This window comes from Centropristis striata, chromosome 2 (genome assembly GCF_030273125.1).
Source record: "Centropristis striata isolate RG_2023a ecotype Rhode Island chromosome 2, C.striata_1.0, whole genome shotgun sequence".
Lineage (NCBI taxonomy): Eukaryota > Metazoa > Chordata > Actinopteri > Perciformes > Serranidae > Centropristis > Centropristis striata.
Genome location: NC_081518.1, coordinates 45,535,014 through 45,552,756, shown reverse-complemented (window position 1 = coordinate 45,552,756; position 17,743 = coordinate 45,535,014). Strand labels below are relative to the sequence as shown.

General features: G+C 38.5%; 2 protein-coding genes across 2 annotated transcripts in view; both read left to right on the top strand.

Moving 5' to 3' along the window:
• The first annotated feature begins 772 nt into the window (after nt 1-772).
• On the top strand, nt 773-9,277 carry LOC131989231 (interleukin-18 receptor 1-like). The gene is made up of 10 exons (XM_059354423.1): nt 773-978; nt 2,565-2,814; nt 5,133-5,316; nt 5,906-6,044; nt 6,132-6,194; nt 6,397-6,520; nt 6,616-6,758; nt 7,559-7,702; nt 7,853-8,005; nt 8,091-9,277. The coding sequence occupies exons 1-10, from the start codon at nt 927-929 to the stop codon at nt 8,432-8,434; spliced, it is 1,596 nt and encodes a 531-aa protein (XP_059210406.1). The 5' UTR covers nt 773-926; the 3' UTR covers nt 8,435-9,277.
• An 887-nt stretch (nt 9,278-10,164) lies between these two features.
• The window catches only part of LOC131991514 (interleukin-18 receptor accessory protein-like), a 13,344-nt gene continuing 5,765 nt past the window's right edge, over nt 10,165-17,743 (top strand). The window contains exons 1-6 of the mRNA XM_059356970.1: nt 10,165-10,276; nt 10,441-10,618; nt 12,097-12,256; nt 14,236-14,404; nt 17,172-17,228; nt 17,564-17,687. Of these exons, the coding sequence (XP_059212953.1) occupies nt 10,183-10,276; nt 10,441-10,618; nt 12,097-12,256; nt 14,236-14,404; nt 17,172-17,228; nt 17,564-17,687 (782 nt within the window). The 5' untranslated portion in view covers nt 10,165-10,182. The remainder of the gene's footprint in view (nt 10,277-10,440; nt 10,619-12,096; nt 12,257-14,235; nt 14,405-17,171; nt 17,229-17,563; nt 17,688-17,743) is intronic.

The window sequence follows — 17,743 nt, the reverse complement described above, 5'->3', positions numbered from 1 at the left end:
TAAAGAGGTCTGTTCTCTATCTACAGAGGTCTGTTCTCTATCTAAAGAGGTCTGTTCTCTATCTAAAGAGGTCTGTTCTCTATCTACAGAGGTCTGTTCTTCATCTACAGAGGTCTGTTCTTCATCTGCAGAGGTCTGTTCTCTATCTAAAGAGGTCTGTTCTCTATCTAAAGAGGTCTGTTCTCTATCTACAGAGGTCTGTTCTTCATCTACAGAGGTCTGTTCTCTATCTACAGACGTCTGTTCTCTATCTACAGAGGTCTGTTCTCTATCTAAAGAGGTCTGTTCTCTATCTAAAGAGGTCTGTTCTCTATCTACAGAGGTCTGTTCTCTATCTAAAGAGGTCTGTTCTCTATCTAAAGAGGTCTGTTCTTCATCTACAGAGGTCTGTTCTTCATCTGCAGAGGTCTGTTCTCTATCTAAAGAGGTCTGTTCTCTATCTAAAGAGGTCTGTTCTCTATCTACAGACGTCTGTTCTCTATCTACAGAGGTCTGTTCTTCATCTACAGAGGTCTGTTCTCTATCTACAGACGTCTGTTCTCTATCTACAGAGGTCTGTTCTCTATCTACAGAGGTCTGTCCTCTATCTAAAGAGGTCTGTTCTCTATCTAAAGAGGTCTGTTCTCTATCTACAGAGGTCTGTTCTCTATCTACAGAGGTCTGTTCTCTATCTAAAGAGGTCTGTTCTCTATCTACAGAGGTCTGTTCTCTATCTACAGAGGTCTGTTCTCTATCTAAAGAGGTCTGTTCTCTATCTAAAGAGGTCTGTTCTCTATCTACAGACGTCTGTTCTCTATCTAAAGAGGTCTGTTCTTCATCTGCAGAGGTCTGTTCTTCATCTACAGAGGTCTGTTCTCTATCTAAAGAGGTCTGTTCTCTATCTAAAGAGGTCTGTTCTTCATCAGAGGTCTGTTCTGCTGGTCACCATGATGGAGAGAGTTCACCTGCTGCCTCTGCTTCTCACGCTGTCAGTCACAGGTAAGAACATCATAGTTAGTTGTCATACATTGATTTGTTGCCATCGCAGCCCCTCAGCTGGGATTCATGTTTTTGTTTTGTTTTTCCAAATAACTTTTGTGCAGTAGTGTAATGTAACTAAGTACATTCGGCCTACTCAAGTGCAATTTTGACGTAGGCCTACTTGGACTTAACTTAAGTATTCCCATAAATGTAAATCCATACATTAACTCCACTACATTTAAAAAAATACAAAAAACTATATATATATATATGAAAAAATATATATATGTTATTTTTTATTTTTTTATTTTTTACTAAACCACAGTGCCTTAGGGTCAGGGATGCATCAATAATAATCATACAATAATATATTTATAATATATAAAACAATCTGAGTGGGGCCATTCTGCAGTACTTTTACTTTTAAAACTTTAAGTACAATTTGATGCTGATACTTTTGTACTTTTACTTAAGTCAACTTTCTGTGCAGGACTTTTACCTGCTGGGTTAAATTTGCACGGTAGTATTTGTACTTTTACCTTAGTAAAGGATCTAAACACTGGCTTTGCATGAGCATGCTTTATTGTTTCAGCAGGTAAAGAGTGTATTACAACGTGAATTTCTTGAGACAAACAATAATCTTCTCCAGTCTGAGAATGATAAAAATGATCACATTTCCCACATCTCTTTTCGGTTCCCTTTAATACACTGACCAATGTGCAAACTTGACACATTTGTTATCATGCTGAAATCACGAGATTAGTAGGTTACAGGAAATTAGGATGTGGTTAAAAACCCCTGCTGTGCTTTCATAACGGTCGCACATGCACAGCTTGTGTTTTTTCACAGTATGAGGTACACTATTACCAAGTGTAACTAATAACAACTCTGAGTAACAACTCTACATCCCTAGTTGAATAAATACTTAATTACATGTTTGTTGATTAAATCTATTCATCAACAAACTTTTGATTAAAAGATTAAAACCCTTTTTGGATGAATCATTTGGTCTATAAAATGTCAGAAAATAGTAAAAAATTTCCATCACAGTTTTGTAAACTCCAAAGTGATGTCTCTAAATGTCTCGATTTGTCAGTCCAGAACCAACATATATTCAGTTGAATATAATAGAAAGCAGAGAAAAGCTGGAAATCTCCATATCTGAGAGGCTGAAAACACATGAAATATTACCAATATGGCAAATATTTAATCTAACTTATCATTGCAGCTCTAACTGGAAGTAACTTTTTCTTACTTTCTGACTTCATTGGGGTCAGGGGTCAACACCCAGAAGGGGAACCAAAGCATTATAACTCATACATAACACAGACAATCAGTGAACTCTTTACAGCTTCTTCCAACAACAAAGCCAAACTCTGATGCTCACATGTTGCTTGGATGTCCATAACAATCGATAAAGAGAGGTTACAACCAAGCATGTAGCTCATTTTTGCTCCTGAGAAGCAGCGAGTTAGACCACACGGTTTGTGTGCAGCCTCTCTGTAAAAGTCTGTGGGATACCACTGGTTCGGGTTTTAACCAGTCGCAATTCAGTTCATGTGATAATTTTACACATAAAAAAAAATTGTGACCCTCCTTTGCAGGTGTTTGTCCCAAAAGTGAGATAGATGTACGTACTGTACATGCAGGTGAGATGGAAGTGCTGACCGACAGCAGGTCTAACCACAGCGATGCCAGACGGGTCTGGACCAGCTACACCAGCCGGGGCACGGAGGAGATCAGCAGCATGTCTTCAGCCCAGCAGAGGCTCAGAGCTCTGCTGCTTCATGGGGGGCACCTTGTTATTCTAAGAGCCTCTAGAAACCACGAGGGGAATTACTCCTGCTCTCTGAGGTAAAGTCCAAACAAATTGATAAAAGCATTCTTCTACTGCAAGGAAGCACATTTTCCAAGAAACCACATCTGAACTGTGTTTTGTTCCTTAAACTGACTGTAAAAGTCGCAACTTTTTAGGTATGAATTTACTCCTCAGGGATTATTATCAGATCACTGATTAGGTTTAAACATTAGTAATTCATATGTAAGTCCAGCCAGTTCTACAATGATCCTGACTTTTTGTGTCCTAATATCCTGAAATTCTGTTTCAAGAAAAAAATGTATGGCATTATACGTTTCTGCAAACCAATAACACGTTGATGTATTTGTATTTGGCAGCCTCTGGTTTTTGTATGAGACCACTAGAAGTGACCTAACCAACTGGTTTGAAGTGTTTCAGCATGGCAGCTAGGCCGCTAACTTTCTGATTTTACAGCTAAACGTAAAATATGTTTCTGAAAACATTTGAGGGGAGAAATATGCAGCTGTGATCAGTGCTCCTAGCTTCAGTCAGTCAGTCAGCTTTCTGCGTTGTATCCATTATTCTCATACTCTCCATAAAAATGAATAAGATTCGACGACTTCACCATAAAACCATCTGTGTCAATATTAGAAGCTCAGAGCAAAGGCTCCTGAAGGCAGGTGATGTAAATCAGTATAAGGAGGACAGGGTGAGTGGACTTATATTATGCTTATATTATGTAACCAACGTACTTATATTAACCTAAAACACATTCCTGTCATAAATTTAACCAAGAAGTTTGTTTGGATAAAAATGTGACTCCATGTTTAAAACTGGTTACTGTTCTGATGTTCTGCCAGGAGGGCAAATCAGGCTCAATTTTAGGAGTATACTAAAGATAATGATGTCATAGCATGTTGGGAAGTTGCAAAGTTAGGCTATTTTGGCAATTTTCAAAGCGGAGATGTGACCTCTGACATCATGCTATGAATGAAAACAGGCTCTCTGTGTTCACACAAGTCTCCTCTTTACACACATGCCAACTTTATGCTGATAACATGCAGTGTAAGGCAAAAAACAACATAGTTTTTCTCATGTAGCACAGATTTGCCAGTTCCGCCTACTGTATGTGAATATTTGTGCATACTGAGGTCTCTAAACAGGCTGAATGACATAAACTGGGTATCAGTGGAAAGCTGAGACTCTGGTGGATTCAATGAGTCCAGTTCTCTTCATGTGGGATGATGATGTCATCAGTAGGAGCCAGTTCACTGCAGTGAGGACATTTCTTGAGTCCTCACTGGATAAAATAAGCTGCTGTGACCTCTAGGATAATCACAGCCTCATGAAACTTTACAACCAAAAACTAGAGACATAGAGCATTCAGAGGATGTGCAGCTTTATTATATATATGGTATATTGACAATAAGGGTGTTTCTCAGCAGTTTAAAGAACAAAAGTGCTCGTCATCCAATCGCTGAAAATACAGAAATCTCCAAAATGACCAAAGTTTTTGAACCCAAATCTCAGCATGGATTCTTCTCTGTTGTTCCAAAGGTCTTGGCATATTGATGTAATATTCTGGAGGTTATTTCTGACCATTTTTATCCATTCTCGATATTAATAAAATTGCATTATTGAGAACCAAATGTGTGTAGCAAAAGGTATCAACCCCAAAAATGCTGCAACAGCTTAGTGACACAGTTGAACCTGGACTGGACTTTAGAAAGCGTTCCCTAACATTATGTCCCTTTATTCACCATAATATGTTTCAATAAATAAATAATTCCTTCATTAAGTCATTTTAATTCGATATTTTTGACCAGACACACAGTGCTGAGCTTCTTCTCAGATAAATCAGGTTCACAGCTTTCAGATGATGTCACCACTTCTATGAGGCATTTATTGTTGACCTGCTATCTCCCCCTAAACATCTACTGCCCACAACCACCAAGAATAATAAGAGGTTAAAACTAACCCTGTGGATCAGAAAGTTCAATGCATCAGTCGTTTGCAGAAATGCACAATGCCAAGATTTTATTACTGCATTGTATTGTGTTACTATATAATCAGTATTGTGTTACAATACAATGGATTTTAAATACGTCATGACGGGATGGCAAATGCATCCTATTTCCTGAATGTGAACAACATGACTAACTGTTTTTAACTGTAATTTTTATTTTTAGACACTGTGTCATAAATTCTGGTAAGAGTTATGTTTGGGTTTCGTGTGTAGATCTGGCGAAGGTGGAAATTTGTCATTTTGAAACTGATCCTTAAAGCCACGATACTTTCACATTACTAGTCCGTGGTTGTGATTCAAATTCAAAGAGAAAACGTAATATTCCCTTTTTCTTTGATGGCACGACAGGACTGGCAGCCAGTTGTGGTTCCGGCTGGTGGTACAGACAACACAGTCCAGAGAGCAGAAGAAGCAGAGCCAGTACTCTAAAACATGTTTTGCAGAAGAGGCCTGCAGTTTGAATTGCCCTGAAGTAAACACACCTGCTGCAAACATCCCCAATATTACCAGCAACGGCATCATATGGAACAAGGTATCTTTTTCTTTGATGGCATGACAGGAATGGCAGCCAGTTGTGGTTCCGGCTGGTAGTACAGACAACACAGTCCAGAGAGTTTGAAAAGAAGAGTGTTCCCTCAACAATGTTGCCCATTATGTTGCCTAGTGTAAACATATCTGCTGCAAACAACCCAAATATTTCCATATGGCACAAGATATGTAAATGTTTGTTTTAACAACACAACTCTGGGGAGTTCCCTCAGCCAAAGTCTGCAGAAGTGCGATCTTACGGAAAGTGTGTAGGAAGCGCTCCAAATAAAGTGAAAGAGTCCTGAACACTCCTCAGTGTGCTGAGATTCAACCTTGACTTTTTACTACATTGAGCTGCCAGCTTTTATTACTTTTCAGGGCAAGATTTAACATAACAAACATAATACATTTAAAATGATTTCACACTTTTAAAAATTAAACCACATAGCAGTATATTAAGTAATTTAAAATAGCCATGAAAACATTAAAATGCTGCTTAAATAAATACATTAATACCAATTATACAATGCCATATTTTTATTATAACAATCTGAGTGGGCCCATTAAATGCAGCTCTATTGTCCATCTTGCAGGAGGGCGAGTTGTCGAAGGGCTACTTCCCGTGTGTGGAGGAGAATAATGGTGGTGTCTACACCTGTACCAGATTATACCTGTATTATGGTCAGATCTATAACAAGACCTTTACAGTTCGGCTTATTGTTGAACCAAAAGGTGAGAAAAGATCACTTAAAAAATGCTAAAAACATGCTCATCTTCATATGTTAAAGGAAAAAAAAGTTTTTATTCTTCACTTCACAGAAAATCTTATGATACCAGCGATCACTTCACCAACCGACGGTGATGTAGTTTATGTAGAATTGGGTGAGTCATTGTGGACAAACATACTTGGATATACTTGATTGATATACTGGATTTAACATGTTAAAATATTCTGTAAACTGTATTCTGTAAAGAAAAAGATAACTCATGTAGATTTGGGTGAGTTTCAACCTACTGGCGTGAATACAAACATATAATCAATAACTATTTTTGTAAATTATTTCTTTTAAATCCTGTTTTCTAGGCTCACCAAAGGTGATTCACTGTAAAGCTGTTTTGTATTCAGAACTTGATGGCATTTTCTGGTCCAGCGAGAAATCGTTCATTGAAAAGAACAGCAGCTTTCCTGTTTTCTACAATTCCTCGCGGTAAACACGCCACGCAGCTGGACCGCCCGCTCAGCAAGTTTGGGAATACTAAACACGAAACAAACACATCAAATAGTCTTTCCTTTGCTCCACAGGGACACCAAGGGTGAAGAAACAAAGATGATAGCATCTCTCGTCTTCAAAAGTGTTTCAAAAGAGGATACGTCAAAAAATTACACCTGCCGACTGGAATCTGAGTCTAGGTCAAGCAAGGTCACCATCACTTTGGTCGAAAAACGTATGTAAGATGAGATCTAATACAGGAGCATCTCAATGAATTAGAATATTATAGAAATGTTCATTTATGTCAGTAATTCAATTCTTAAAGTGGAAATAACACATTATATAGATCTATTACACACAGAATGAAACATTTCATGTCTTAATTTATTTAATTTCTTCTAATTATAATGATTATGGCTTACATTTAATGAAGACCTAAAATTCAGTGTCTCCAAAAAAATGTAATATTACAAAATACCAATTTTAAAAAGTCTGTTTAATATGTAAATGTTGGCCTCTGAAGAGTATGTCATCTATCTGACTCAGTACTTGGTTGGGGCTGTTTGCCTTGAACTACTGGAAATGGACTTTTCCATCATATTCTGATTTATTGAGATTTATGTGTTAAAACTTACCAGCCTTAAATCTGAAACCTGTTGAATCAACCTGCCTCGTTGTGCGCTACAAGTTATTTTTATTATCGCTTAATCGGTTTGTAATTGTAATTATATCTGTTTAGTCAAAAAAAATCAGAAAAGCCTAAACATATTTGTCAGTTGAAGATATTTAAATGTTTTTCTGTTTAACACCTGTATAAGGTGAGGGCTCTACAGGTGCTTCCATCAGATATGATCCTATGTTATGTATATGCGTTGTATGTATTGTAATTATTCGTGCTGGACTACTGTCTGTAAAGTAGACTTTTTTTATCGTATGAATATATTTGAGCCAGTTGTCATTCACTCATACGGTCATCTTTGAGTTACTACCATTAATGAGATCAATGACTACTTTAACACATTTATGTCCCTCCAGCTGGCGTTTCTTACGTCCCCCTGGCTCTCGGCGTGGTGTGTGTCATGGTGGTGATGGTTTCCACACTCGTTCTCTATGTGAGCTTTAAAATCACCATCACTCTTTTCCTGAGAGACACTCTCGGCTGCCATAGCAGGACTTCAGGTGGGAGTTCTGTTCTTTTTGGTTAATTTCAACTAACTTATGTTGAGGATTTTGGCTTTCCTTGGACTTCAATATAATGAGACATAATGGCAGCAGTGACAAAGCTGTTGTTTGTTGTTGTTTGTTGTTTGTTTGTTGTTGTTTGCGTAGATGGTAAAAGCTACGATGCCTTCTTGATGTATTACGAGAGCGACGCAGACGCAGGACTACATGAAGAAGACAGAAAATACCTGGAGAGAGTTTTGGAAGAGCGCTTTGGTTACAGCCTCTGTCTCTATGAACGTGACGTCTTACCGGGCCAAGGTGAGTATTTAAGATGTACTCTGAAGGACCTCTAGCAGAAAAACATCATGAAATAAAGTGTCAACTGAACTGTGGTTGGTTGCAGCTGAAGCGGAGGCAGTGCTGGAGTGCATAGAGCAGAGTCGCACCGTGGTTTTGGTTCCCACCTCTCCAGATCCTGGTCCAGGGTCTGGCCTGCTGATTGCCCTCCATGAAGCCCTTGTTGAGAGGCAGACTCGCTTGGTTTTCATCAACACTGACACAACAGAAGAGTTGAAATGTGGTTTGTTACCGGAGACCTTACAGTTCCTTAGTGAGACTGGAGACTGTGTCACCTGGAAGGGCCAAAGCTCCATGCAGCCCTCGTCCTCCTTCTGGAAACAGCTCCGTTATTACCTAGCGGCTCCACAGTATTCAGCCAAAGCAAGACTTCTCCCTCAGACAGTCTAGGACGCTTTGTCTTGCTAACATGTCTGACCAAGTCACAACAAATGGCTTATATTATATCTGTTTTAGGTGTATGACTAAATAAATATATACGACAAATGCAGTCGAACACAAGACATTAACTGACCCGCTGAAGATGGTTATACTTTATTTTTACCATTTAAGTTAGCATTTCTATGTAACATCTTTTATTATTAGACTGCCCTCTTTTTTTACTTTGTAGTATACTGCTGACACAAGCAACATTTCCTGTCAGCTGCAAAGATGCATACTGTAATTATTAAGGAAAAATGCTTTTTGTCATCAACCTTACAGTGTGTACTCTGACACATGAACAATTCTCATTACAGTTGAGTTGTTGCTTTTTCTAGCGTCTCCTATACTAAATTATTTATCTTTTATTTTAAAGATTTATAAGGAAGTGTACCACGGGAATTACTGAAATACATTTGTTTTAATATCTGTGCTGTCACTGCATGTACTGTTCCATAAAATGTGAAATCTTGTGAGATTTTTTAGTGTCTTAAAACGCTCGTGATTGGCTCATACTTGTTACGTCTTTATTCCTAATGACCAGCAGGGCACGAATCCACTTCCTCTGTATTTAGTATTACATTATTAAATGTCAAATACCGTTTTCATGTTAATTTGTATTTCAGTTGTGAATAATTTGATTTTGTTAAGTTTGCTTTTTTTTTATCAATGTAATTAAATAAAATGTTACTTTCATGAATGGAAAACTGGGGTAAAGTGAATATATTGTATTGCATTTCAGTGAAAAATATGATGTAAATATAATCCACTGTACAGCAGAGTAAAACTTTGAATAAATTGAATGTCTCTCCATTTCTCATCCAAGTATATGAAACTAAAAACTGGATTATTGCATTTGCATTTTTACATTGATAAAGTTATAATGCTATTGTGGAATTACATTTTAGTTTTCAAGTTAACATAATTTTAAAAAGTCTCCAATGGGGAACAAAGTAAACATATTTAGTATTTGTCAGCATTAATATAGAGATATTATATAAATACAATATACATATACAAGAATCAGTGTAACGTATCAACATAATATTGTACGATATGATATATTATAACTTAGAGTGGGGTATGAGATGTAGTACAAAGTGAAATATAGTATTATAGTAAAACAACAGCAGTCGTCAATATTCAAAACAGTCTGAACAAGCATTTTAGTAAATAGAGCTTAATAAAAATATTATTTTGTTAGAGGCAAAAGAAAACAGCAGGAGAGCAATAAAGGAGTCACCAGAGTTGAGATCTGGGCCAGTTTGTGTGCTGGGAATAGAAACCAGGTCACTCTCTAAATATCAACCCTAGTTTAGCCTTCCTTATTAAATACCTATATTACTATATATTACTTTTTGTCTCTAGTTTGGTGCATTGTATTTGTTATGCTTAAGTGTTTTTTTTATGATTTTAATGTTTTTCTGTACACAACACTACAAAAAAGTGACAAAACATTTCTAAGAAGTCACAACTTCTTTGCAAACTAGTTTGCAGGAAGTGGCTGACAACGCAGCCTTATTAGTGCAACTTCCTGTGAAAATGTAGTACATGAAGCTCTGCCGCCCAAGATGAGCAACGGCAATAACACAATACCAAGAACTCCACATGTGGTTGGACGTGAGAACACCTCAGGAGTGAAAAAATATAGAGAAATACAGAATATAGAGAAGACTGACTGAAACCAACAAGTGGTGTTAGAGATCGGGAGATACAGGATGCTAACAGGATTTATTCTAGGGTTTTTCATCTTTCCCATTCACGGATTCTTGGAGGGATGCTGTTTGGGAGACATTAAAAGGAAAAGACCTGGTATTACATTTAAACATAAATTGTATTTTAATAATACACCTGTGTTTTATAATGTTGTTATGTTACGTTATAATGATGCATGCATGTCATAATTGATGCTGTCACAATCTTTTACTTTTTGTCTGACTGCTATAAAAATGAAACAGAATCGTGTTTTTCTCTAGATCTTGGTAGGAAAACTCCACGCCGCTACAGAGCTGTGGAGGGGGAAATCTTTCTGGTGACGTGCTTCGATGCGGAGGTGAAGTGCTTCAGGACCGGAGAAGGAAATGAAAGCACATCCTTAGAATGTGGGAAGGAGTTCCTGGCTGAGGCAAAACACTCCGGAAATTACACATGCAGGTAAATAATAATGTTGGTTTCCCCAGTTGTGTTTTTCTTATGTTTATGTCCCCTAAAACGTCTGACATTGACTTGTGTCTGTGCTAAGTGTGACACAAGAGTGGGTTTTTTTACATTCCTCTACTCAGTGGTTGAATGTAACTAAGTACATTTACTCAAGTACTGTACTTAAGTACACTGTTGAGGTACTTGTACTTTACTTGAGTTTATTTAGCCTTATACTTCTACTCCAATACATTTAGCTGACAGCTTTAGTTACTTTTAGGTTCAGATTTAACATGAAAAACATGATCAATTTAAAGTGATAACACATTTTTATAAATTAAACCTCATGGCAGTATATTAAGTCATGAAAATGAGCTCTGTCTTTATAAAATTAAAACACTGCTTACATAAATGCATCAATAATAATAATCCAATAATATATTAAGATTATATATAGCAATCTGAGTGGGGCCATTCTGCATACTGCATAACAAGTACTTGCTGCTGATGCTGATTCTTTTGTACTTTTACTTCAGTAAGTTTTGAATGCAGGACTTTTACTTGTAGTGGAGTATTTTCACAGTGTGGTATTAATACTTTTACTTAAGTAATGGATCTGAATACTTTTCCCACCACTGCCTCTACTGAGGGGAGGGATGTCTATGTACTCCCCTAAAATCTGAGATCGGGCTAGTGAGATTAGGTATGTCACAACTTCGAAAGCCAATCTCCGTGAAATGCACAAAAGCAGAAAATAAACCTGAAACCGTCAGTGCAGAGTGGACAGTATAAGTTTTATCATAGCAGCAAGAAACGTCATGCTACTTCCTGCATCAACTCTGATTCTTCTTTATGTTCTAGAACAAATTGCAAACATTGCTTAGAGATATTCTCTTTTTCTAAATGATTGCAGATAAAATAAACTACAAAGTGCAGTAATTACAGCCAGCTTCTCATCTTTAGTCACCACTCTGTCTCTTTAAGGCTTTTGAAAACTGCATGGTAGTATCATAGAGTGGGCATAAAGGAGACTCAAGCACAGTTCAGATACCTTGAGGTTAGAGCTCAAGGGGCCCCTTTGAAAAAATGCATGTTTTCCCTCTCTAAAAATTAGCCTAGCACATTATGTCATCCCCTTCCTGACAAGATCACAATATAACTACCAATGGATTCCTCATATCTTCTAGTTTCATTTTTTTTATTTTTTTTATTTATTTAATTGTGTTGTCATTGTCTCTGTGTGTAATTGCTGCTGCTACACTGTAATTTCCCAGCTTGGGATAAATAAAGTATATCTATCTATCTATCTATGAAACCAGTGTCCACTGAAAGAAAAAAAGTCAGCAAAAAAGTTCTGTTAAGGAGTTAAAGTCCTTATTTAGAATATTTAAAACCCTTTTTGGTATACTAAATAGAAACATTCATTTTGTTTCTGTATGTGTATAGACCACTTGTTTGGACTTGTGTCTAGTGTTGAGGTCTTTGCTGTCCAGTGGCAGCAAGTTGTTCTTCCATCTACAGGTGGTGCAGAGAACCAGTGTGGGCTGCTTCCAGACTCACAGGAACAATGTAAATCTGCCTGTGACTCAAGGTGGCAAGATCCCATGCCCAGGTCTCCGCTGTGGCACCAACACAGACGTCACCTGGTACACGGTAAAGAACACACATTAGGGCTGTTTCCACCACCGGGTAATAGCCGGACAATACCCGGAATGAGGCGGGTCTCACTCGCCGAAACGCCCCTAATGTGAATACGAGCAGTCCAGAGCCGGCTTTTGTCTGGACTCTTTTAGTCCCTGTAGAAGAGCAGGGTCTTTTTTCTCCCCTGAAACAGCCTGGTTACTGATTGGATAGAAGGCTAAGCAGGATGTGACGTAGTACTCGACACCACAACAACACACGCAATTTGTAAAAGCCGGCAAAGCAGTGTTCCCAAGTTAGCGACTTTGTTGCTAAATTTAGCGACTTTCAGACCCCCTTAGAGACTATTTTTCAAGAAAGCGACTGGAGACAAATCCAGAGACTCCTAGCAGCAGTTAGCTACAGTTAGCGGCAGTTAGCTACAGTTAGCTACAGTTAGCTATAGTTAGCTCTGTAGCAGTACAGTGTGTATGTGCTAACAGGCTAACAGTTAGCTCTGTAGCAGTACAGTGTGTATGTGCTAACAGGCTAACAGTTAGCTCTGTAGCAGTACAGTGTGTATGTGCTAACAGGCTAACAGTTAGCTCTGTAGCAGTACAGTGTGTATGTGCTAACAGGCTAACAGTTAGCTCTGTAGCAGTACAGTGTGTATGTGCTAACAAGCTAACAGTTAGCTCTGTAGCAGTACAGTGTGTATGTGCTAACAGGCTAACAGTTAGCTCTGTAGCAGTACAGTGTGTATGTGCTAACAGGCTAACAGTTAGCTCTGTAGCAGTACAGTGTGTATGTGCTAACAGGCTAACAGTTAGCTCTGTAGCAGTACAGTGTGTATGTGCTAACAGGCTAACAGTTAGCTCTGTAGCAGTACAGTGTGTATGTGCTAACAGGCTAACAGTTAGCTCTGTAGCAGTACAGTGTGTATGTGCTAACAGGCTAACAGTTAGCTCTGTAGCAGTACAGTGTGTATGTGCTAACAGGCTAACAGTTAGCTCTGTAGCAGTACAGTGTGTATGTGCTAACAGGCTAACAGTTAGCTCTGTAGCAGTACAGTGTGTATGTGCTAACAGGCTAACAGTTAGCTCTGTAGCAGTACAGTGTGTATGTGCTAACAGGCTAACAGTTAGCTCTGTAGCAGTACAGTGTGTATGTGCTAACAGGCTAACAGTTAGCTCTGTAGCAGTACAGTGTGTATGTGATGCTGCTGCAGGAGGTGTTAGCTTAGCGATCTCTGTTTGTTTACAGCAGCGGTCTGCAACCTTTACTAACAAAAGAGCCATTGTTGGCCAAAAAAAGAGAAAAAATGTCGAAATGGAGCCAAACCTTATTTTGAGCCTTACAATAAAGATAAGACAACCTACTCAGTCTAAATTAGCCTATCAACATTACTTATAGGCCATAATGAGCATTTATTAATATGATTTTGTAAGAAATATCTCAGAAGATTTGGAATCAAATGCTCGCCTACCTAGAAAAACTCAAAACAAGACTTGAAATTGACAAAATTCAAAACAAAACAAACAAGTCTACGGCCGCGCCGTAGACTTGTTTGTTTTGTAAGCTATAATGCACATTTTAGTTGACTTTTTAATGCCATATATTAGCTGCACATTTATGTATTTATTTCGTATAATTATTTTGTCACAGCCACAGGGAGCCACTGCAGACGGTCTGGTTTACAACAAGCACCGGACACTCTGTGCACAGTTAGCGATGTCTTTAATTCACAATCACTATGTTTATGATCAGTGGAGAGACTGTGCATAATTAGCCATGCTGCTTTCAGCTGCTGACGTTGTGTTAGCGTTGTGTTAGCTCTGGGGGCTAACTGGTAGTGGAAACAGAGTGAGTGGACGTTAGAGAGGGCGTGGCCTGAGACTTTCCCAGTGGCCACTTCCCCCTAGTCGAAACACGGCTATTGACAGAATTATGCATCTCACAATTGAAACCAATAAATCACAGCAAAAACTCACAACAAGTGTGTTTTCTTACAGCGAGATCAGCATGTGGATGAGCAGCATCAAAGCTCCTGTCAGGAGAACGGGCATTTACAGCTCTGCGAAGTCCGAACAGAACATACTGGAATATATTTCTGTGATAAACAAATAAGTGAGCAAGGAGTCAGATGGACCTTCAGGACGGCTGTTGAAGTCACAGCTATAAGTAAGTGCTCTGTGTGTGTGTTTCTTTTTTTACCTTCTGTGGACCATTTCCTATATGAACACTGAGTAGATGAGGACCAGTAGTCCTCATGGAGACCAAAATCATAGATCCAGTTATTTCTAACACTGTGTCAACCAATCAGCGACCAGGAATATCTGAACTAAAGAAACAAACTATTTTTTCACGGTGGCCCTGAGAGCTCTCAGTGCTGCAACTTAAGAATACACATGCAGATACACAAAACACGAGCAAACTGAGAAAAAAACATCTTCATCAATTTGACGACACGAGCACAACATTTAGAAAATATGATACAAACCATCATTTAAATGTTGTCATTTCAAACCTTTAAGAAAAAAGACTTTTTCATCAGTTGAAACTATTTTTTTCCAGGTCTGCAAGAGCTTCATAAAGCTACACCAAAGACCAAAGCCTCTGTAAAGAAATTCACTGCATTGCGTACCTGAAACGTGTTTGAACACTCACGCCTTAAATTGGGTCATATCTGGCTGCAAACCACGAAACCACAGGACTTCCTCTCCACAGCCATTAAAGTTAAAGATCTTAACGTACATAATACCTTCAAATAGACGGCTCCAAACGGCAGTCTCCAAATAAAACAGAATGCTATCATTAACTAATCCTTTTGACATATATTTGATTGAAAATGGTACAAAGACAATATTTTTTATTGCTTTTTTGAAATCTGGGTTTTCATTTAATAACGAGAGGGCTACTGTACTGCTGTTAAAGAGAACTTTCCCTATAACAAAACACATCAAAGTGCATCAGGCTGTTCTCATGAACGGTTGGGAGTTATTTCTATGCAAAGTAAAGCAACGAATCTCAGAACTGTTCCACCGAGTGTCCACTCAGGTAGCGTACAGATCAGATCGGTGGATGGCACAAACCCAGGGCCAAGCTTAGAAAACCAATCATTATCATTGTTCATCTTTATTTTTATTATTATTTTAAACACTCTTGCCTCCTTCAACACACACACACACACACACACCCTGGCCACTCTTTTGCCACATCTGTACAGTTTAACACAGTTTAATACAATAAATCTGCCACAAATTCTACATTTGGGAATTTTATGACATGCAGTTTTTGTTGACGCTTTAATGGAGATGTAAGTTTAACCATTTGTGTATTATTGAAGTTGTCGCAAGGGTATAGGTTTTGTTTCAATATTCGGGAGATGCAAAGTAAGCAGGGGTCTGGGGGTCTTTTGTGCATCAAACACTTCATGTCCTGCAGTCTGGTAATTTTTTATGCAGTAATTTGTGCCTTTTTTACATCAATTTATTGTGGAAATGTCATGAAATCTGCATCAACTGTGCTGTTAATTTTTTACATAAAGTTCTATAACAAATTTCAGCCATTGCTTAGGAATCTACGGAGCCCTCAAAGTGACATGAGTAAAAAGAAAATCTTGACTTTGAAACTGGAGATCTAGAGTTTCACTCCCCGCTTTATTCGCTTGTCAAAATATTAGTGGAGTTAAGGTTTAATTGCCTTTATAGGCTATAACGTTAGCTGTCACGTTGACTTCGCTTCACTTCATTTCTACTTAGCTTGCTATTTCTATTTATTTTACATTTCCTGCATCTAGGTGCATCATATACACATTAGGTAGGTTTACGCTGCCTGCAGACACCATGATCATGGTCACCCACCCAACGTGAATATTAAGTAGCCATGTGGAACCATCAACGTGAATATTAAGTAGCCATGTGGAACCATCAATGTGAATATTAAGTAGCCATGTGGAACCATCAATGTGAATATTAAGTAGCCATGTGGAACCATCAATGTGAATATTAAGTAGCCATGTGGAACCATCAATGTGAATATTAAGTAGCCATGTGGAACCATCAATGTGAATATTAAGTAGCCATGTGGAACCATCAATGTGAATATTAAGTAGCCATGTGGAACCATCAATGTGAATATTAAGTAGCCATGTGGAACCATCGATGTGAATATTAAGTAGCCATGTGGAACCATCGATGTGAATATTAAGTAGCCATGTGGAACCATCAATGTGAATATTAAGGAGCCATGTGGAACCATCGATGTGAATATTAAGTGGCCATGTGGAACCATCGATGTGAATATTAAGTAGCCATGTGGAACCATCGACGTGAATATTAAGTAGCCATGTGGAACCATCAATGTGAATATTAAGGAGCCATGTGGAACCATCAATGTGAATATTAAGTAGCCATGTGGAACCATCGATGTGAATATTAAGTAGCCATGTGGAACCATCTACGTGAATATTAAGTAGCCATGTGGAACCATCAATGTGAATATTAAGGAGCCATGTGGAACCATCGACGTGAATATTAAGTAGCCATGTGGAACCATCGACGTGAATATTAAGTAGCCATGTGGAACCATCGACGTGAATATTAAGTAGCCATGTGGAACCATCGATGTGAATATTAAGTAGCCATGTGGAACCATCAATATGATTCCATCAGACCTAATATCTACACTGTTTAACCCACGTCGGCACCTATACACAGTCCCATTATGTTTTACAGACATTTGTAGTTAACTAATAAGGTAAAACATTTTGTTTATGCTGCATTTTGCTGAACTTTCATTTCCCTTTGTATCATGTGTCATGCACTTTCCTCAAAGCAGCCTAAGTCAAGATTTTAAGTTTTAAGAATCCATAGAAATTAAGAAAATAAATAAAAGATTCAGACATATTCTAATACAGATCTGTGTGACTTTATTTCCATGTCCCCAGTAAGAGACCCTCCCAGAATTAGCCCTTATGATGACAACACAGCAGAGGTGGAGCTTGGTAAGAGTGCCCAGATTTAGTAATTCATTTAGAAGGTTTAGATGGTAGGAGGCCCCGGGGAAGACCCAGAACACGGTGGAGGGATTATATCTCTCGCCTGGCCTGGGAACGCCTCGGGGTCCAGGAGGAGCTGGACGTTGTGGCTGGGGAGAGGGGCGCCTGGAATGCGCTGCTTAGCCTGCTGCCCCCGCGACCCGGCCCCGGATAAGCGGACGAGAATGGATGGATGGATGGAGGTTTAGATGATTTTTAGTCAAATGTCAACGCTGTTACCAAACATCCTGAGAATTATATTATTATTGTATTATAATTGACATGTTTTTGTCCTCGTCTAGGTCGGCCTAACACTCTGCTGTGTAAAGTAGTATTTCATAATGAGGTTTCCAAGTCGAGGTTTGCAGTGCAGTGGTTCATAAATGATGGTGACAAAATGGAGAAAATTATCACCAAGGTGGAAAGGTGAGTCACCACAGTCCCTAATGCTTCGCTAAAAGGCTTTCAACATGTAACACCAG